Raw genomic sequence first — 22516 nt, forward strand, 5'->3', positions numbered from 1 at the left:
ACCAATCTAAACAGGGACTGACTTTATCAGATATAAATCACAGAACTGTTTCAAAAACAATCTGAAATATTTCAATATGCACATATCCTAACAAATGTCACCCATTAGCTGTTCAAGAGAAGATATTGCAAGCATATTATATAATAGAGTTATACATGAGATTTTATAAAAATAATGTTACCTACCTGCAAGTATACTACTTCCAAACCACAATCCCAAATACCAAAAATATGGAATCCAGTTTAAAGTATTCTAAAATAATTCACATAATTGAAACATTAGTTTTTATTATTTTACAATAAAATCAAATATACATGAATTATATTTAGAGGAAACCGTAAATGTCATTTAAGGCATTACTACTAAAAGGACATACAGTATTTTTCAGGGGTAAGAAGCACTGTGAATATGAAAACAAGTAAACTAAATTATAAATTAAATAATGTTAAAAATTATTATTGATAAATAAAATGCATTAAATAAAAGGCCAATATGGCAAATTTACAAGGCTAAAATTATGAATAAAATTAGACTGGAACTCCTTCAGCAATATCAAAGCTGAATGTAATCAAATAACATAACATAAAAGCAGTAGTAAAAAGTACCTGCAAAAAAATATGAAACAAAAATGAATTAAAACAGAGCAACCATTCAGTTCTATCTACTGGAAAGTCCCAAGACAAGACACTTTAGTTGCATTTACCACTGCATAAAGGCTATATTATGCAATCTATTGCATTGAAGTGCTGATTAAAATTTTTTATCAGTGGTTTGATAGTGATTTGTTTAGTGTTTGAAATTCAGCGATTCTGCATACACTATTTTGTGCCCTTCTGACAAGATAAAACCCAACAGTCACTCTGTTCTAATTTATTTTTGTTTCCTACAATTCTCATTGTTGTGGTTGGATTTTAGTATTGATAATGTGACATTTCATACATTTTCTTGGCATTACTCAAACATATTAGTCTATATTTATTCATAAATTTTTAAATTTATGAATAAATCTAGCTTTTAAATTTGCTGTATTGGCCTTTTATTTAATGCACTCTAAATTATTAGGTATGTATTCTTACAGAAAAATCCTTATTCTTAATTCAGTTTCTTCCACTCTCCCAGCCATCTCTCTCTCACTTTATTAAGGTACACCTACCTAATAGTGAGGATCACTTCTAACCCTCAGGACAGGCTGAAACTGAGCTACAAGCATTGAATGGAACCCATTTCAATGTGGTCCTCAACTGCTTCCCACAGCTGTTGCAAGTTGGATGGCTACAAATCTCTGTTCCAGAGAGCTCATTCCACCTTATCTCACTGATGTCAAATAGATTGAGATCTGATTACTGTGGAGGCAACTGCAGTAGACTGAATTCACTCTGATGTTCCTGGACAGTTCTGTGCAATTCTGGCCTTATGACATGGTTAAAAGAACCCATATACATGCTCATTTACAGAAGGTTACACTGCAGCTATAAAATGATGCATCTGGTCAGAAACACAGTCCAGATAACTGGTGGAAAATATCCCCTCTCCTCACAGAATTTCACCACCACCACTATGAACCTACATTGTAGACACCTAGCAGGACAGATCCATGGACTCAAAATGTTTTTTTTTTTTTTTTTTTTTTACCAAATTCTTATCCTCCCATCAGCATAAAACAGAAAAACACTGGGATTTGCCAGATCAAGCAAGTTTTCCAATCTTCCATTGTCCAATGTTGGTGTTCTTGAGCCCACTGTATCTGTACTTTGTTTTTTTTTATTGACAGGAATGGAACCCATTTCATTTGTTGGTTGCAATGCCCATTTGATTACCACTGTTGTACTAGCATCATCATCATCTAAGTTTCTTGTGATGACTGACTAACTGGTTAAAATAAATTTATTAAAATAAATAAATGATATATACATAAGATAATACATTATAAAAGCATTAAAATACATAGAAGCTTTCGAAACAAAGTGCCCCTTCATCAGCTAATTGGTGTACTTCAGTATATATTGATGGTTATAATAGCAAAAGTCAGCTGGGCATGATCATGTATCCCGAGTCTAGTGTCGGTAGAACAGAATTATGTACACATGATGACCGCCAGCACTCATCGCACTGCAATACAGTACATTCTATAATAGGATGTTGCACTCCCCTCGTGCGATTCATAGTACTATTATTGGTAGCTATGAGCAGTGCTTCAAGCCACGAGTGCTGGCGGTAATCATGTGAATAGTCGACTATTTCAATATCCAGTCGGGGATCAAGATTGTGCTGCTCAACCTAATTAGGCTCGGCGACTGCGGAGTGTTCAAAATTAGCAGTTCGCAGAGCCACCTCATGCTCAGAAACCCAGTCTTTCAATCTTCTACCAAACTTACCTACATAACACCCCCCCCCTCCACAATCCGGACACGTAATGTGATATATGGAACCACTCCGTATGAAAGGAGGGACTGGTGTTTTCACCTTAGAAAATATAGACTGTAATTTTCTCCCCAAAAGTTGCACACATATTGTACATGATGGAGACGCAAAATCCTAACAAGACGTTCAGATACACCCGGATAATAGGGGATGTACACAGTAGAGATAAATTCATTGACGCGAGGAGGGTTAAATTGTGTAACAAATTCGTGAGCCTGAAGCTCACATCTAGAACATGAGGTGAATAGCTGCAATTTGAAAGCTCTGCCCTAATTTTGGAAATCTCCAACTGTCTGTCACCGGACAAACTAGAGTGCATCCAAGCATGTGTGTGCAGACCTATAATTCATAAGTTGGCCTGTGCACATTGGCTGCCTAAAAACGGAAGTTACTAAACATGAATCCACTCGTTGGACTAACACATTCAAAAAAGGAAGAGTTATCAACCTCTAGTTCAATTGTAAACTGAACGACGGGCAACAGGGAATTGAGATATTGCAGCAGCCAAGACTCCGATCCCCAGGGGAAAATTGCAAAGATATCATCAACATAACGACACCAGAGAGTGATAGGAATAGGTAAGTTCAAGAAAATCTGACTCTCAAGTTCCTCCATGGTGACATTGGCCACGACAGGACTAACAGGGAGCGACCATAGTGTGCCCTGTATTTGGTGAAACAGAGAGTCAATGAACTTGATTACGCTCCCTGTTAAACACAGATTGAGAGTGGTACAAATATCATCTGTAGAGAGCGAGGTTCTGTCTCCCAATGTGGTATCCCTGCTCAAAAGACGTCTTGCACAGGCAATAGTCTGTTGTACTGGAACAAAAGTGAACAGAGACACCACATCAAAGGAGACCATAATCTCGTTCTCAGAAATAGTAAAATCCTTAATAATATGCAGAAAATACGTACTACTGGAAATAGTCCAAACAGTTTTCCCAACAAGGGGTGCTAATAACTTGGCAACATGTTTAGAAAGTTTATACGTAGGTGTATGACAACAAGAAACAATGGGCCATAAAGGAATATCAAGTTTATAGATCTTTGGAAGTCCATAAAACTGGGGGAGTTGACAACCTGTCACATGAAGCTTCCAGTGGACATTCTTAGAAATATTGTTAGCTAAAAATCAAGAATGCAGAAGTTTATTAACTTTAGATTCCAACGAGAGACTGCTTCTACAGGGATGGGATACACTTAAATAGAAAGGGTGCAAGAATGTTTGCTGATGCTATCGAGGCAATGTTAGGTGGGTCGGAAAACTGCTAGATTGGGGGGATACAAGGACTAATAGATTAACAGTAGCCACTGGCAGAGGTGAAAGTGATTCTTGCACTGCTTCTATTGGAATGAGCCGCAGCCTGGAAAATAAGATGCAGGATATTTCAGAGACTGCTGGGAATCATTGGGGTACAAGTAAACACATGGGTTGTGTTAGGGTAGCTAAGAAAAAGAACAGGTGCATGTATACTTGTGTGTACACCAATGCTAGGAGTTTAGTAAATAAATTTGATGAATTTGAGGTATTGCTCAAAACATCAAAGGCAGATATTGTGGGGATTTCAGAGACGTGGTGTCACACAGATATAAGAAATGCAGAACTGGAATTTGGGGAGTACAATGTCTACAGAAAGGATAGACAGGATAGGAAGGGAGGAGGGGTTATGCTATTAGTTAAAAAACACATAAAATCCAAGGAAGTGAAGCCAGTCGACATCGCTGGACAGTGCAGTGTCGAGTCAGTTTGGTGTGACATAAGCATTGGGAGATCAAAATTGAGAGTAGGAGTGTGCTATAGGCCTAATGACTCTGATGAGTATAATAAGAAACTGTTCGGAGAAATAGAGTGGGCCAGTAAATCAGAGAGTCTTATAATGGGGGATTTTAATTTCCCAGATATTGACTGGAATTTGGGGGCTGGTCACTCACACAGTAGCAAGGCTTTTGTGGATTTATTGGATGATTGTTTTCTACATCAGCATGTTCGGGAGGCAACTAGAGGGAGTAATACTCTTGATTTGATTATCAGTAGTGATTCTTCATGCATTAAGAATCTGCAGATAAATGAACCACTTGGTGGCAGTGATCACAGTGTGCTGAAGTGGGAGTTACTCAAAGAGGTAACTACCATTAGGGGTAAAGGGAAGGGGTATTGCTTTCGTAAAGGCGACTACAATGGACTGAGACAGTATTTAAATTCTATACAGTGGGATCAACTGATGATATTGCCAACAGCAAATTCAAAATGGGAAGCATTCAAAGAACTTATTGTGGAAGCTACTAGGCTTTACATACCAACTAAGAAATATTGTTCAAGGTTTAGGCCTAAATGGTTGTCAGATGAACTAATGAGGCATATGGCAGAGAAGAAAAATGCATGGGATACATACAAATTAACACGTGACACGGATGCCTATGATAGATACAAGTTGATCTGTAACCAAGTTACAAAGGAGGTTAGGCAGGCGAAGGCAGATTACGAGAGATCCTTGGCAAGGGATGCGAAGAAAAACAGCAAAGAGTTCTTTACTTATGTAAACTCTAGAAGGAAGGGGATGAATCAGATTGGTCCACTTGAGATCGATGGGTCAACTGTTGATGACCCTGCTCGGGTAGCTAACAAACTAAATGAATATTTTGCATCGACATTCACACATGAGGAGTTATTCAGCGAGGGGAATGCCAGAGGTGTATTCAACTCTAGCAGTAAGCTAGAGAATCTTGTAATAACTGAGAGCAAAGTGGAGGAGAAATTGTTGAAGATAAACACAAGAAAGGCACCTGGGGTGGATGGGATCTATCCAGTTATATTAAAGGAGGCAGCAAAGGAGGTAAGCAAACCCTTAGCCATAATTATGAGAGCTTCCTTGGACTCAGGGGAGGTACCCATTGACTGGAGATGTGCAAATGTGACCCCAATTCACAAAGGGGGATCAAAGGCTGACACAAGTAATTATAGACCTGTGAGTTTAACTTCTGTTCCCGGAAAATTAATGGAGGCACTGGTGAAAGAAGCACTGCAGGATCATCTAGACAAGACTTCAGTTATAGCTAGGACACAGCATGGTTTTGTTAAGGGGAAGTCTTGCCTGACCAATTTGATTGGATACTATGATGCAGTCACAAAAGAACTGGATGCAGGGAATAACTTTGATATTATATACTTGGATCTTAGAAAGGCTTTTGATACTGTTGCACATGGAAGACTGCTGCACAAATTGGAGCAGTGTGGCATTGGAGGCAAGTTGCTGCTATGGATAAAGGGGTGGTTGAGGGGGAGAAGACAGAGAGTGGTAATCAATGGACACTGCTCATCGTGGACTAATGTTATTAGTGGAGTCCCTCAGGGTTCAGTATTGGGGCCTTTATTGTTTTCTGTATTTATAAATGATATTGATGATGGTATATCAGGCTTAATGTCCAAGTTTGCAGACGATACGAAGGTTGGCAGGGTTGTCAAGGACACTACTGACACTATGCTGCTGCAACAGGATTTGGAAAGGTTGAGCAGATGGGCTTCGAGGTGGCAAATGAAGTTTAACATTGACAAATGTAAAGTACTACATATGGGAAACAGCAACCCCAGAGCAACGTATCAACTCTGTGGTACTACACTGACAGTGGTAGAGAATGAAAGGGACCTGGGGGTGGTGGTGCAGGCAGATATGAAGTTCTCTGAGCAGTGCAGACGAGCTGCAAGAGTAGCTCATGGTGTATTGTCAATGATATATAGGAATTTTTCTAGCAGGGATAAGGAGGTGATTATTCCCTTGTATAAGGCAATGGTCAGGCCACACCTAGAGTACTGTATACAGGCCTGGAGGCCTCATTTCAGGAAGGATGTAGAGCTGCTGGAACGAGTACAGAGAAGGGCAACTAGATTGGTGAATGGGACAAAGGGGTTCTCTTACGAAGAAAGGCTTAAGTTTTGCAAATTACAGTGTCTGGAAACTAGGCACCAGCGGGGTGATCTGATAGAGGTGTACAAAGCCTTGAATGGTTTGAGCATGCTCAATGCTGATGGGATTCTTCCTCTAGCTCAGAAAAATCACCTGAGAGGGCATAAATTCAAATTGAGGAAAGACAGATGTAGGATAGATGTGCGGAAATTTGCCTTTAGCCAGCGGGTGGTTGGTGGGTGGAACAGACTTCCATCCCTTGTCGTGGAAGTTGATAGCCTAAATAAGTTTAAGGCTCAGCTGGACAGGTATTTCGAACGAACAGAGGGGTGAAGTGGAAGTGGTTATTTTTATTTATTTATGTTACTTTTTTTTTTTTTTTTTTTTGGCTGATGCTGCATAAGCTTGCTTTCTTGCATCAAATGCCTCTACTAATGCTAATGCTAACTTCTCGAACACTTTCACAGGGGAGTACTGCAGTTTCATAAATCTCCCGATTCTATAATAGAGTGAGGGCTTTATGAATATATTCCGACTTGTCCAGGACAACAGTGTGCTGCCCCTTATCTGCAGGCAAGATTACAATAGTGCCGTCTTTGCACAAAGAAGAAAGAGCTTCCCGTTGACATTGTCTGAGGTTATTAGTGATAGGCTGGATGTGTTGCAAAATAGAAGCTGTTTTAAAGCAAATTAAGTTAGCAGTCTCTTCAGGTAGCTTGTCAAGAGATGCTTCTACACCCATAGCTAAATGTGCAATGGGAGGTTTACAAGGAAGGACAGCAAACTTCATGCTGAGGGTCAAGAGATCATGTTGCTCCTTAGATAATTGCTTGCTACTCAAGTTAAAAACAAACTGAAAGTTATGTCTCATATGTGTGTTCCTAGCAGTATATACTTCTTGTAATTCTATATACCACATTACGTGTGCAGATTGTGGGGGTGGGGTGTTATGTAGGTGAGTCTGGTAGAAGATCGAAAGACTGGGTTTCTGAGCATGAGGTGGCTCTGCGAACTGCTATATTTGAATGCTCTGCAGTCGCCGAGCATTATTGGGTTGAGCAGCACAATCTTGATCCCCGACGGGATATTGAAATTGTCGACTATTCATATGATTACTGCCAGCACCCATGGTTGAAGCACTGCATATAGCTACCAATAATAGTTCTATGAATCTCACAAGGGGAGTGCACTTACACCCTATTATAGAATGTACTGTATTGCACAGTGCGATGAGCACTGGCTGTCATCATGTGTATGCAATTCTGTTCTACTGACATCAGACTCGTGATACATGATCATGCCAAGCTGACTTTTGCTATTGTAACCATCAATATATGCTGAAGTATACCATTCACCGATTAGCTGATGAAGAGGCACTTCGTCTCAAAAGCTTCTATGTATTTTAATGCTTTTATCTTATTTTATTTCTGTTTTATCTTATGTATATATCATTTATTTATTTTAATAAATTTATTTTAACCAGTTAGTCAGTTTTTGCAAGTAACTTGGATGATATGCAACCCGACATGCAAGTCCTGTTTTCTAATACTGTTGTACTAGGTTGTTATTTGACTAACTGTAGCCTTTCTGTTACCCTGTATATCTTGTCAGCCTTTGTTGGCCTCTTACATCAACAACTATATCCAATCACAAGATTGCTAATGGTTGGATGTTATTTAGTTACTGGACCTATACACCTGAGACATGCTATAGATGAAAACCTCAGAAAAGTTGCAGTTTCCAAGGTACTCATTCTTATGCATATGGTACTGACTACCATACCTTGTTCAAAATGACTGAAATCTTCCTTCTCACCCATTCTTGCACTGAGCTGTACACATATAGCATCCCTACATATTCATCTACCTGCTTTATACTTACACGGTATGAATATTTGATGCTGTTATTGAAGGAGTGCTACATTTCAAGAAGATAACAGATTTACTTAATAAAGTACCCACTCAGTGTAAGTATATACATACAAGATATATCATAACATGTGGGCTTGAGAGATGGATTTACGACCTAAAAAACAATAAAAAAAAGTTCATGTAAACACAGATCTGATTTTACTTTGTTTCTGAGTTGCAGCCATTTTTGTTCCAGTAACTATCTGCTTACATTTACAGGAAATGCTCAAAATGATCACTGTGCACCTGAAAACACCTAATCACAGACCTCACTGCTGAAACGTTCCAGGTGTCTGTCAGATTTGCTGGTCTAGTGCTGATAGGTCTAATGAATGTTATATCTGAAATTTATTTTCTAAATGAACCAGTTTCTGCAAGGCGTTCGTGTGTTCTCTGAAAGGTCTTCTTATTTGGCACATGATGATTAGGGAAGTTTTCTACAAACAGACATCTTTTCTTAGCTGCACTGCATTTAGCAAGTCCATACATGAGATTGCACATCTGCCATATCTCGATTTGAATAAGCGTCCATTATCACAGCAAACACACAGTATCAAAATATTAATAACAAGCTCCAAAAGTAGTACTCTTGTCAGGAGAACTAACTGAAATAACTCCAAGAACAATATAGGATTTTGTTTACATAACTATAGCAATGAGATATGAGCATTGCTTGTAAACAGTTGATTGGAGCCAGTTATGCTGATTGAGTTTGTGGAAAGAACTGCTGGAACACAAAAATTTTGAAAGAAGACAAAATCAGACCTATGTTTACATGAACTTTTTTTTTTATTTTTTATTGCTTTTAGGTCCTAAATGCATCCCTGAAATGTGTCACATATGTTATGATACATAAATATTCTGTATATAAATAAATCAATTTAAAAAAAAAATGAAAAGGAAATATAAGTTTAAAAAAAAAAAACAAGCATCACTGGCTGCAAAACATAACCAATCGCATGTTTTCTAAACATTATGCAAGTTAAATTAAATTAAGAATATGCTTGATGAGAGTGGATAAGCTCTGCAAGATGTGAATGCAATGAAATATACTGTAATACAATACATACAGACACAATACATATAGTAAATTGCCAATTCTCAATGTATTACACCTCATGCATTTATTTACTTAGTAAATATTACTATGTACACCTTTTTGCATCTCTCATATTGTGGAGTTATACTTCATAACTGGGTTGGCATGATTGCAACAGAAGGATACCTGCCCACCCACTGATAATAGGCCAGCAAGCCTTGAAACGGTGCCGTCTGGGTGGTGGTATCAGCTGGGAATAAGTAACAATAGTCTTCTTCTTTGGAGAAGTGTTGCTTATTTCAGGTAGTGCAATACATGGTAACTTGTTGTGAAGGCAGTCACAATATAAGATACAATTAAATCTATGCCATTCATTGCAATTTGCTATTATGAACAACGAATGGTGTGTATTTTACCGAATGTTTTATAATGCAGACAATGAACAAACTAATGATAGGAGTGCTGCAGAAGAAATACATATAAATTTAGAATTATTCTTAATTATTCATAGTTGTTAATTACAATTAACAAGCAACACAGCAATTTTATCAAGTGCATTATAAATAAATTTAGAGTAGTGCCCCAAACATGCTGAAATTGAATGAAGTGAAATATCACACATAACCATACTGTAAATGAACCATAGCAACATGAATGAAATATGAAGCAAATTAAAATAGATCTTTCTGCTATTGTTAAACTCACTACTTTCCCTATGGATATTTCCACATTATACCCTTTATTATTTTTTTATTAAAATAATGTAGTGTTCTTTGCAAATTGGTTGTTTTATCTGCATAACAGATTATATATTTAATCATTTAAATATTTATTCTAATTCCTTTATTTACTTTATTATTAATTCATCCATTATCAAGCTGAAGAGAGAGAGGAGAACTCAGCAAGTTGCTTTGTCTTATTCCTATTTCCAGTTATTTCTATTTGTTCTGTATTTCTTTGATCTGTTTTGATTATGCACTTATTGCATGTCTATCTACCTCTGATTGCTTTTATTAATTGTTGAGGAACTTTGAGTAACTTTAAAAAATTTCTATTACACCTTTTATTTTAACTTTGCTAAATCTACAAAACATGTATAAATTGATGTATTATACTCTAACAATTTTTCTATTGTCTGCTCTATCATAAATATTGTATCTATGCCTGAGCTATTTTTCCTTGCTGCTCATCAAATAATTCTATAATTTTAATTTTTCAGATATTACCTTTACATTAGCATCAGCAGAGGCATATGATGCAAGAAAGCAAGCTTATGCAGAATCGGCCAATAAAAAAAAAAAAAAAAAAAACCTCCTCCCATTTCACCCCTCCATTTGTTCTAAATGCCTGTCCAGCTCAGCCTTAAATTTATTTAGTCTATCAACTTCCACAACAAAAGATGGAAGTCTGTTCCACTGATCAACTACCTGCTGCCTAAAGGCAAAATTCCGCACATCTATTCTACAACTGTCTTTCCTCAATTTGAAACTGTGCCCCCTCAGGTTCTTAATCTGAGCAAGAGGAAGAATCCCATCAGCATTCAGCTTGCTTAACCCATTCAAGGCCTTATACACCTCAATCAGATTACCTCACAAGTGCCTACTCTCCAGGTGCTACAATTTGCAGAACTTGAGCCTTTCTTGGTAAGAGCACCCCTTTGTTCCCCTCACCAATCTTGCTGCCGTTCTTTGTAATCGTTTCAGTAACTCTACATCCTTCCTAAAATGAGGCCTCCAGACCCGTACACAGTACTCTAGGTGTGGCACGACCATTGCCTTGTATAACGAGATAATCATCTCTCTGTCCCTGCTAGCAAAATTCCTGTATATCACTGACAAGACTCCATTACCTGCCCTGGTAGTCCATCTGCACTGCTCAGCAAATTTCATATTTGACTGCACAATTACCCCCAGGTCTTTTTCACTTCCCTGAGTGTAGTACCACACAGTTGTTACGTTTCTCTTCAGTTATTGCTACCCATATGCAGTACTTTGCATTTGTCAATGTTAAACTTCAGTTGCCACTTCTCAGCCCATTTGCCCAACTTATCTAGATCCAGGTGGAGTAGCATACTGTCTTTACTGTCGATAACAACCCTGCTAACCTTTGTATCATCTTCAAACTTGGACGTTAAATCTGATATACCTTCATCAATATCATTGATAAATAAACAAAACAATAATGGGCCCAACACCGAACCCTGGGGAACTCCACTAATAACATTTGTCCACGAAGGGCAGTGTCCATTGATTACCACTCTCTGTCATCTCCCACTCAACCATCCCTTTATCTATTGAAGCAACTTACCCTTAATGCCTTAATGCCATACCTCTCCAATTTGTACAGCAGTCTTCTATGTGCAACAGTATCAAAAGCTTTCCTGAAATCCAAGTATACGATATCAAAATTATTTTTGGCATTTAGTTCCTTTGTGACCACATCATAAAAAAGGTAAAGTGCAGCCACTATCAACCTACTGCAGAATGGAAGCCTCCTCAACAATTCATGCTGTCATAGCATCCAATAAAATTGGTCAGACATGACCTACCTTTAACAAACCCATGCTGTGTCTTAACTATTACTGCAGTCTTGTCTAGATGATCCTGCAAAGCTTTTTTAACCAGTGATTCCATTATTTTCCCCAGAACACAAGTTAAACTAACAGGTCTATAGTTACTTGTGTCACCTTTTGAACCCCCTTTGTGAATTGGTGATACATTTGCACACCTCCAGTCCATGGGCACCTCCCCTGAGTTCAAGGAAGATCTCATAATTATGGCTAAGGGTTTGCTTACTTCCTTTGCTGCCTCCTTTAATATTACTGGATAGATTCCGTCCACCCCAGGTGCCTTTTTTATGTTTAACTTCAACACTTTTCCTCCACTTTGCTCTGTTATTATAAAATCACTTAGCTCCCTGTCAGAGTTTGATAAACTTCTGCCACTCCCCTCATTGAATAACTCCTCATGTGTGAATATAGATGCGAAATACTACCTGAGCATAATCTTCAATAGTCAACCCATCTATGTTAAGTGGTCCAATTTGATTCATCCCTTTTCCTTGTATAGTTTACATAAGTAAAGAACTCTTTGCTGTTTTTCTTTGCATCCTTTGCCAAAGATTTCTCGTAATCTGCCTTCGCTTGCCTATTGTATGCGTTTCCAATAATGTGTTTAATAAATTAAAACTGCTACAATTATTGTGCTTATCTCCTTTCTTATATACTGGTATTATCATAGCCAGCCCATGTGTTAGGCAAACCTAGGCGGTCGCTTAGGATGCAAAGGTCCTAGGGGTGCATTCCAACAAAATGTAATTTTTTTTAGTGGTTAAAAAAAAATATTAATTAAATCAAATAAGGTAATAATTATTTCTAAATAAAGAAATAACATTTAATAGGTAAGCTTGTTGGTAGGCTGGGTGATGGATAGATAGGCAGATTGGTGGTACAGAATACAATTGGGGTGCAAATTTAAGTCTCACCTAGGGTGCATGAAACCCTTGTGCCAGCTCTGGATATTATTATGTGTTTTTTGACAATCACTTGGCACACTCTTTTCTTTAAAAATCTGCTTTAATATTTTTATTAATTCTGCAGTTAGCTTTTTGCCTCCATATTTTAGTAACTCATTATTTATCTATACCTGCACTCTTTCCTATTTTTTAGTTTTCCTATTATTTCTTTAAAATTTTCCAAAACAGTTTTCGGGTATTACTCTTTTTCTTTTTTTTCTTCCCTCCCACTCTTTATTCCACCAAAGTTATGTTTTTGTGTATAAGTGCATGATAATGGAATAGTGGAATTTACAATGAGGGAAAAAATTTATGGGATAGCTAAATCTACCAGCATAGTGGATGGGGTCCAACAATGATGGAATGCTTTACAAGAAATTCTTAAATGGAAAGCATGAAATGTTCAGATGTTTTGTGATAATGTATCCATCAAATTCCTGAAGCCTGCTTTTTCTGGCTGTTTTCTCCAAACAGCATTGTGCAATCACCACAGAACTGTTTTTTAGTATTCCTGGTTCCCGTTTTACCACGAAGAACAAATTCACAATGAACTAGCTCCGTAAGTCAAAAAAAATATGATAAACATAATCACACTTGATTGACAGTCTTGTTTTTTGCTTTTTTATTAGGCATTAGAGAAGACTGAATCTTCCACTGAGAAGACTAGGCCTTTGTTTCTGGGTCACAATCGTACACCCATGATTCATTGCCAGTAATGATGGAAGAAAAAGTATAGGTCAGCAGCATAATGTTACTGAAGATCCTGAATGCAAGAATGTGCAACTTTCAGTGATCATCATGAGCATTTGAAGCACATGATCGGCTGAAACAAGTCACATTCCCAAATCTTGTATTAAAATTGACTGATTCATTCCATAAAAAATGCCAATTTCATTAGCAACGTCACAGATAATTAAATAATGATCATGAATATGGGTGAATGAATCATTGATTTTCGAGATGAGTGAGTTAAGTGATGACTAGAGCAAGGATGGTCTTCAATCGACAAACAGACCTCTTTAAACTTTACAAACCACTGAAAAGTCTTCAAACGACACACAGCATCTTCTCTGATTTGAAATGAAATACAATGCAAATTTGTTACTCAGTGAACTCATTCATTTTAAAATGTGATGAAACCCATAAATCATTATCTATTCAATGCATGTTAATTCAGACTGACTTCAAATAAATGGGCAATTCATGCACTAATATGCATTAGTATGTCTCAGTAAGTCATTAAACACATTGCACCAAGTAGCACTTTACTATAATGCTACAATCTCAAGATACAGTCAGCCCCTGAACTTTCTGATCACACCCCATATAACACTTATTCATATACAGTAGAGTTCTGATTAACTGAGACTCATTTAACCAAGGTTTTGCATTATCTGAGGTGAATTATCGAAAAGCTGTATATATTTTGTACTCGCACCAGTTGACTGATGAGCCGTGCAGATCTTTTACATTTGTTGATTTCAATGTTTTACTCTCTAATTTTAGAGATTTAATAAAAAAGATTTAAACATTTTACTCTCTAATTTCCTCATTTATTTTATTTGTCATGTTTCATCTGTGTTATTAGGGTTAGCATGTTATTAGCACTGAGTGGAAAACGGAAGCATGTTGTTGTGTCTTTAGATATGAAGTTGAATGCAATCAAATGTTTGGATCAAGGAGAAACAATAAAAAAAGTGGCTAGTGACTTAGGTGTTGGTGAAGTGACTGTAGGGGACTGGAGGAGAAAGAGTAGAAATTGATAAATGGTGTTCACAAAGAGCATCTGTATGTGATAGTGAAAATTTGAATAGAAAGACAATGAAGGAAGGAAGGAAAATCTGAACAAACTTCTGAAGCCCTTTTTTTTGTGGTTCACACAAATGAGACAAAGGAATCCTATTTCTTTACCGATTTTACAGGCTAAGGCCTTAGAATTTCATAAGCATTTTAATGAAGGGGAAGAACTGGTTGGTTGGATCATTGGATAAAAAGGTTGGGAGTTAGAAATCTGAACATCACTGGGAAAAAATTATCAGCTAGTATGGAAGAAATAGCAACATTTACTGCCAAATTAGCAAAAATTATTCAAGAAGGAAATTTGAATTTGGATCAAATTTACAAATGTGACGAAATGGGCCTGAATTATAAAATGATCCAAACCACTTGCAGCTAGAAAAGAAAAATCAGCTCCTGGTTATAAATGAAGCAAGGAGAGAATGACGGTACTGGCATGTTCAAATTCATCAGAGGAGCATAAGCTTAAACTAACTCTCACTGGAATGTCAAAGAATCCCTGTGCTTTAAAAAATGTAAAATGTTTGCGTGTTAATCGCACAAATAAAAAAAATAAAAAAAATGTATAGATGGATTCAAGTTTAAGACATGGTTTCATGAAGAATTTGTCCCTAGCACAAAAAAATATTTGAATGAAAAGAAACTTCCCCATAAAGAACTTTTAATTTTACACAATGCTCCATCCCATCCAGACAAAAGCAAACTAGTTTTTGATGACATCTGAGCTGACTAGGCCTGTTCCTGAATTGATATTCATGGAGTTTGTTTCTCTCTTTTGTATCTTCACTACCCTGAGATTTAGCTCTCAGTTAGTCAATAAATTTTTTTTTTTTCAAATTCAGCAGCATCTGCTGTTGGACTTGAATCTGGCACACCCATGACAGGGTTAATGAAATTTGAAAGTATAAAATTTCACGAAAATCCATCTCCTAGGATTTGAGTTATGTGTAGATGGACAGACGAACATGGTGAAGATATATACTTTATGTATATGTTAAACATACCTAAAAACATAACTGAATTGTACTAAATTTAGCAAAATACTCTTTGTACCTGGTTAGAGATTGTGAGCAAACGTTTGTAACGATTGTGAGCAAAGATTGTACAAACAGAGATTGTAAGCTAAATGTTGGAATGGTAAATAAAAATCACTTAACTGTCACTATAATGATTTAAAAATACTGTTTTAACTTTTGATTGCAAGGGCATACTGAAGAAACATGTTTCTAATATACACAAAAATTTAACTGGTATGAAAATGAAAGCCACTACCCAACTCTTATTTCATACGAAGCATCAAAAATCCACTATCAATCGTTAGAAAGTTCATCCCGCCCATCCCAAAAAAGCATGCTATCACAAACAGCCTCTTCGAGCATAAACAACATTCTTGTTGACACTGAATTTGCTACTTAAAAAAATTAAGTCAATTTCGTGTCTGGTAGCTCCTATTTCAATCTTGACCTCTGAGAAGGGGCCTAAAAATTTGGAATTATGTTTCATTTTTCTTAATTTTTAAAAGTTTTTACTAAAATAGGACCAACTTGTTTACCAATTTTTATTAAAACATTTTCTGTTAAATATAAAAATCAAAAAACGTAAATATTATTTAAGAAATTCAGAATATTCCAGAAAGGTGTAAAAGATTCTTGACTGTGATAGAACACTGTAGATCAGGGGTGGGCAACAGCCGGCCCACGACGATGTTGAATCCGGCCCCCTAGGTAAATGCATAAATGTAGAAAATCCATACCTGACTACACTCGCCGTAAACGTTCGGCTTAATTCGGTTCAATCGGGAATCGCGGCCAGTACAACAGTAACCAAGTGATTCTACGCAGCGTCAAAGAGTTGTTTCCTAATTATTATTGTAGCATCAATCGAACGAAGTTCCTTTGGGTTTGACTTCTTATTGAAAAAAATAATATTGGTGCGAGGTATTTTATGTTTTATGCCTTTTCTAATTATTACAATTTTTAATTTAATATAATTTATAGCCCATAAAATGAGCCAATAAAAAAAAAAAAGAAAAATTGATGCCGAATGCCGCATTTTCAATGATAATTGGACATTCAGATATTTTTTTTTAAAAATACATTAATAATTTGGTAATTCAAGTAATATAACATTTTTTAGGTTCTGGTTTTTTTTATTAAATCGTTCAATCTATTCCGGCCCGCATCATGATGCGAAAATTTCATTCGGCCCGCATCATGATACGAAAATTTCATTCGGCCCGCTGACGAAAAAAGTTGCCCACCCCTGCTGTAGATAACTCTAGAGTCTTTTACAATAATATAAATTGGGGAAAAGAGCTGCAACTTATAAAACTGAACAATCAACTTTCAGAGTGATTGGTGTAAGTTTTGCACGTTTCGTGATAGACATGGCAAGAAATAAGAAACTGAGTGCTGAAAAAAGAAGTGCTATTATAACTTTGTATAAAGAATGTTATTTCATGAGAAGTATTGGCAGAAAACTAGGTGTTTCATTTTAAGGAGTATAAACTACCATTTGATGATTCAAGGAGACTGGCAGTTTAAAGGACAAACTGAGATCGAGACGACTGCACATAATAATGGAAGCACAAGAAAAAACAACAACACTGATTTTTTCATGCAGTAGATGACTTACTGTACCTATTGTAATGTACTTACTGTAATGTATAAAGGAAGGATAGACATGACAGGAGAAGCAGAGGGGTTCTCTTAGTTAAGAAGAATTTTAAATATAAGGCAGTGCAGCCAGTTGACTTGGGACTAGTGCAATGTTGAGTCAGTTTGGTGTGATATAAGCACTGGGAAAACAAGACTGATAGTAGGAGTGTATTATAGGCTAATGACTGTGATGAGTATACCAAACAGCTATACAGGGAATGAGAGTGGGTCAGCCAATCAGAATATCTCAATAATGGAGAATTTTAATTTTCCAGATGTTGACTGGAATTTGTGGGTTGGTCACCCACACACTAGCAAGACTTTTGTGGATTTCTTGGATTACTGTTTTCTACAGAGGAAGCAATATTTATAATTTGCTTGTGCCAAGAGAGATTAGAAGTCAGGGTAATCTCCAAAAGAGATATATCATCTTGCCTAGAAATAGGAGCAGAAGTATCCTTTTTTGCAAGATATAAGACAGGACTCAGTTTTAGAGGGATTGAAATCAACTAAGTTGTCTTTGCCCCATTGGAGAATTACCTGGAGATCGGCATTTAAGGAATAGGTAGTGGATATTCGAGAAGCTGAAGCTGATTGAGCAGGGCAAGGCTTCTCAAACTGGAAAGTGGAATGCAATGTGTTATCATCAGCAAAACTATGGATAGGATTTCCAGTCAATGGAAGAAGGTCATTAATATACAAGAGAAAAAGAGTGGGGGAAAGAACTGAACTTTGGGGAACACAAGCATTAGTGGAGAAGTTAGAAGACAGAGAGCCATCTACCATTACCCTCAGTGAGTGATAAGAGAGAAAACTAGATAACCAATTACAAAAAACAGTTGGAAAACCATAAGATGGAAGCTTGTTTAGAAGACCTTTATGCCAAACATGATCGAAAGCCTTTGAGATGTCAGGAGCAACTGCTTGCGTTTCGGCAAACTTTTCCATTGAATTAGTCCATAAATGGATAACATTAGACAGAATATCACCAGTGGATCGACACTGACCAAATCCATACTGGCGATCGTTGATCAGGCGGAAGGTTTCTAGATAGTTTAAGAGTTGGAGGCTAATTGATTTCTCCATTACTTTAGAAAAAATAGAAGTAATTGCAATGAGATGATAATTGGATGGGAGATTTATCACCCTTTTTAGGAACTGGCTGGATATGAGCAAATTTCCAAGCAGAAGGAAAGACACCTTTGGAATAAGAAAATAAAAAAAAAGGTGGCAAAGGACAGGAGTAAGTTCAGGAGGACAGGTTTTGAGAACAAGTGGAGAAATACCATCAGGACCTTGAGCTTTCTTAGCATCAAGATTCGTCAAAATCCTTCTGACACCCTTTTGACAGAAGACCATGGTAGACATTGAATGGAGCGTGTTGGGAATGGTGGGAGGTGTTTTATCAAGATCATTAATACACGAGTTGGAAGAAAAATAGGATGCTAGCAGGTCAGCTTTATCCTTGGCTGACGTGACAATAGAACCATCTGGTTTTGACAGAGGTGGGAGCAGAGATGGGCAAAGGTTGCGGCCAATAGCTCTGGCGAGAGACCAGAATGATCGGCTATCATTAGGGCAAGAAGCAAGTTTCCTACTCTTAGCCTGTTCAAAATCTAGTTTGGACTGATTAATAACTGTTTTACAATTGTTATGAGCTTTGGTGTAGGCAGAAAATGAAACTGAAGAATTGGAAACAAGCCAATTACGATATGCAACATTCTTCTCTTATGATTAACTGTTGATGACCCTGCTCAGGTTGCAGACAAATTGAATACGTATTTTGCATCTGCATCCACACATGAAGAATTCTTTAGGGAACAGGATGACAGAAGTTTATGAAACTTTAATAAGGAGCTAAGTGACTGTGATAACTGAAAGGAAGGTGGAGGAGAAATTGTTGAGGATTGGCATATAAAAGGCACCTGGTGTGGATAGAATCTATCCAATTATATTAAGGGAGGTAGCAAAGGAGGTAAGCAAATCCTTAGCCATAATAATAAGAGCATCCTTGGATTAAGAGAGGTCCCTATGGTCTGGAGAAGTGCAAATATATCCCCAATTCATAAAGGGGATCAAAATGCAATATGAGTTATTACAGACCTGTTAGCTTAACGTCTGTTCCAGTGAAAATAATGGAATCACTGGTTAATTTTTTTTTTTTTTTGTTAGTGCATCGGTTTCTATGGCCATAATGCACCTCCCAAGGTTTTTGCACTACTCTGATCCAAGCCAGAGGCGGGATTCGAACCCGCGACCTTAGGGTTGCCAGGCAGGCACTTTACCCACCTGGCTAGCCCGGTCGGCATCACTGGTTAACGAAGTAATGCAGGACCATCTGGACAGGTATGCAATTAACTGCAATTACAGCATGGATTTGTCAAGTTGCGGTCTTGTCTATCCAATCTGATAGGTGCAGTGACCAAGGAAATGGATGCAAAAAAAAAAAATTTACATCGTATACAGGCAACTCCTGTATAACATGGTACTTCTACAACACAGTTTTGCTCTAATGTGATTGATAAATTGCGGCCATCTTCGCACAACATGGTACTTAGGAGCTCACATCTGGTGAGTATGGGCTTGGCACACCCAGGGTCCTGAGCTGGATATCATCATTCTTCTCTTTCTTGGTGATTCCTTTCTACTTTCTCTCTCTCTCTCTCTCTCTCTCTCTCTCTCTCTCTCAGGGTAATAGGGAAATGTTTTTTTTTTTTTTTTTTGCCTGGTGCAGCATAAGCTTCCTTGCACCATATGGCTAATAATAATAATAATAATATTATATAACAGGTTTAACTCTAGGACAGTTAGAGAATTGCAGCAAACCTTGCATAACATGATATTTTGGAGCTTTTGTGTGGGGAAGACCCTGCTATTATGTTGGATCAAGTGATATAGTTTTTCAACATTTCCATTTTTTTTGTGAATCGTTGCTGTTGACTCACTAGTCATTATGCAAAAAAAAAAAAAAAAAAAAAATTGTGAGATCCCGTGTGAAATCTTTGTGAAAATTTACAAAGATCTATCAAGCAAAAGCAACTTCTGTGCTATTGAACTTGTGCTTGTTTGAGACCATAAAAAATTATGATTTTGAAACATGCAGTTTGTGACTTAAGGTTTTTGTAAGGTTATTTTAGTTTTTATTTGATCATTTATAAAATTTTCCGGGTATGCATTACTAAACTTTGTTCTTAAGAATCATATTGGAATAATTTATTTGTTGTGAATTAAATTCCAGCCCTAAATTATGTTTAAGGAAAGTAAAAAACTACTGCTCAAAAGAAACTTTTTATTTCTCTAGAATCAGATAAACTTTGGATCATCTTAAAAAATGGGAAAAGGTATCATAACTGCGAAAAGTTTAAATTTAAATTAAGCAACAATCTGGACCATAAAGGAAGATGAACAGAAAATCAGAACTGCCGTTGCTGCAGAATCTTTCATTTCCGCAAATATGACAGCTCGTCTGAAATCATTGAGAAAATGGAAAAGCACTCAATTTTTAAATTAATAGCAGTAAAAAAACAGATCCCATTAGACAGCAATGTAATTAAACAAAAGGCACTAAAAATTTATAACCATTTAATAGAAAAATAGAGAATCTTCTGTTAATTCCGAGTTTGTTACCAGTAAAATAAAAATAGAGAATCTTCTGTTAATTCAGAGTTTGTTACCAGTAAAAGGTTGGTTTGAGCGATTTAAAAACCACTTCTCATTACATAATATAAGAATTCAAGGGGAAAGTACATCGGCTGCTAATGAAGCTACCAAGAAGTATGCAGAGGCATTTAAAAAAAATTATTGAAGTGCATAGATACATATCACATCAAGTTTTCAATGCCGATGAGACAGGTCTTTGGTGGGGGGGAAAGGCCCAACAGAACATTTATTTCAAAAAAAGAGAAAACTACACCAGGTTTTAAGGCTTCAAAAATTGTGTAACACATCTGGAGATTACATGATAAAACTATGCTAGTTTATAGATCCTCTAATTCTCGTCAATGAAAGGTGTACATAAAAATGCGTGAAAAAAATTAGTTACTGGTATACCTTTATTGGAGAGCAAATAAAAAAGTTTGGCCAACCAACTGCCAATTTATTTAAAGAATGGTTTCTAAATTGTTTTGTGTCAGCTGTGGAAAACTATTCAAAGTGGACAATCTAGATTTTAAAGTTTTATTGCTATTGGATAAACGCTCTAGGCCATCCAAAAGATTTAAGTGATCCAAACGTTGAAGTAATGTTCCTACCACCTGATACAGCTTCTTTAATTCGTCATTAGACCAAGGCATTATATCTACCTTTGAAACTCACTGCTTCAGAAAATCATTACAATTAATTTTGAAAAAAATTGATTCTGAATTTATCGAAGTGATGGAGGCATGGAAACATTTTTCAGTTGTGGATTGTATTGGAATTATAGTTTATCACTCAAAGAAGTAAAAAGCATCAACATTAAATGTGTGTTGCAAAAATGTATGGCCAGAGTCAGTTCATTCAGGAAATAAGGTTGAATCAGCAGAAAACAGAATTGGTGTGATTGTAGAACTTGGCTAAGTTGGTAGGAGGGGAAGGTTTTGATGACATAACTACTGAAGATGTTCAAGAATTACTGGTAGAAAAAGGGGCTGGCAAAGCGCATTTGGTGGAAATGGCATTGGAAGTAAACCAAATCAATTCGGAGGATGACAGCACAGATGCAAATTCAGAAGTTCCAAATTTTACACTAAAAAGCATATGGGAAGGCATAAACTTAGCCAAGCAATTAGAGTCTTATTTTCTGAATTCAGATCCTTCAACTGAAAGGAGCACAAAGTTCAAATGGGAGCTGCAAAAATGCTTAGCTCCATACCATGAAATTTACAAAGATCTATCAAGCAAAAGCAAACAAATCCAGATTGCTGATTTTTTAAAGAGAGCAGAAGATACACGAAATCTAGATGCTGCAGAAGCTCAGAAGGTGAAGATATTCTGCAACAGAGAAAACGTTCTCATTTGATTGTGCTTAGCAGCAATGAAGAGGAAGAAAATTAAACGAATGTACATTATCTGACATATATGTGTCACAGTTTGTAAGATGTTTGTTCAGTTATTACTATTTTTAATAAAAATTAAGTTTCCGATAGTTATAAAAAAAATGGTGTATTTCTGTTAGCTTTTGGAACCCCCCCCATACTGGTTCTTAGTTCTGTATAACACAGTTTTGCACTGTGCGAGATTTTATAGGAACCTAACTACTGCGTTATATGAGGGTTACCTGTACTTGGATTTGAGA

The 22516-nt window shown here is 36.8% G+C and overlaps 1 protein-coding gene across 1 annotated transcript in view; it reads right to left on the reverse strand.

The window, feature by feature from the left end:
- LOC150084606 (uncharacterized) overlaps window positions 1–22516 on the reverse strand; it is a 72984-nt gene that overhangs the window by 22813 nt on the left and 27655 nt on the right. Inside the window, exon 3 of the mRNA XM_090375347.1 lies at window positions 186–252. Coding sequence (XP_090231473.1) covers window positions 186–252 — 67 coding nt within the window. The remainder of the gene's footprint in view (window positions 1–185; window positions 253–22516) is intronic.

This window comes from Mastigoproctus giganteus, chromosome 6, assembly GCF_048544385.1.
Source record: "Mastigoproctus giganteus isolate SK-2022 chromosome 6, ASM4854438v1, whole genome shotgun sequence".
In the NCBI taxonomy this organism is placed as follows: domain Eukaryota; kingdom Metazoa; phylum Arthropoda; class Arachnida; order Uropygi; family Thelyphonidae; genus Mastigoproctus; species Mastigoproctus giganteus.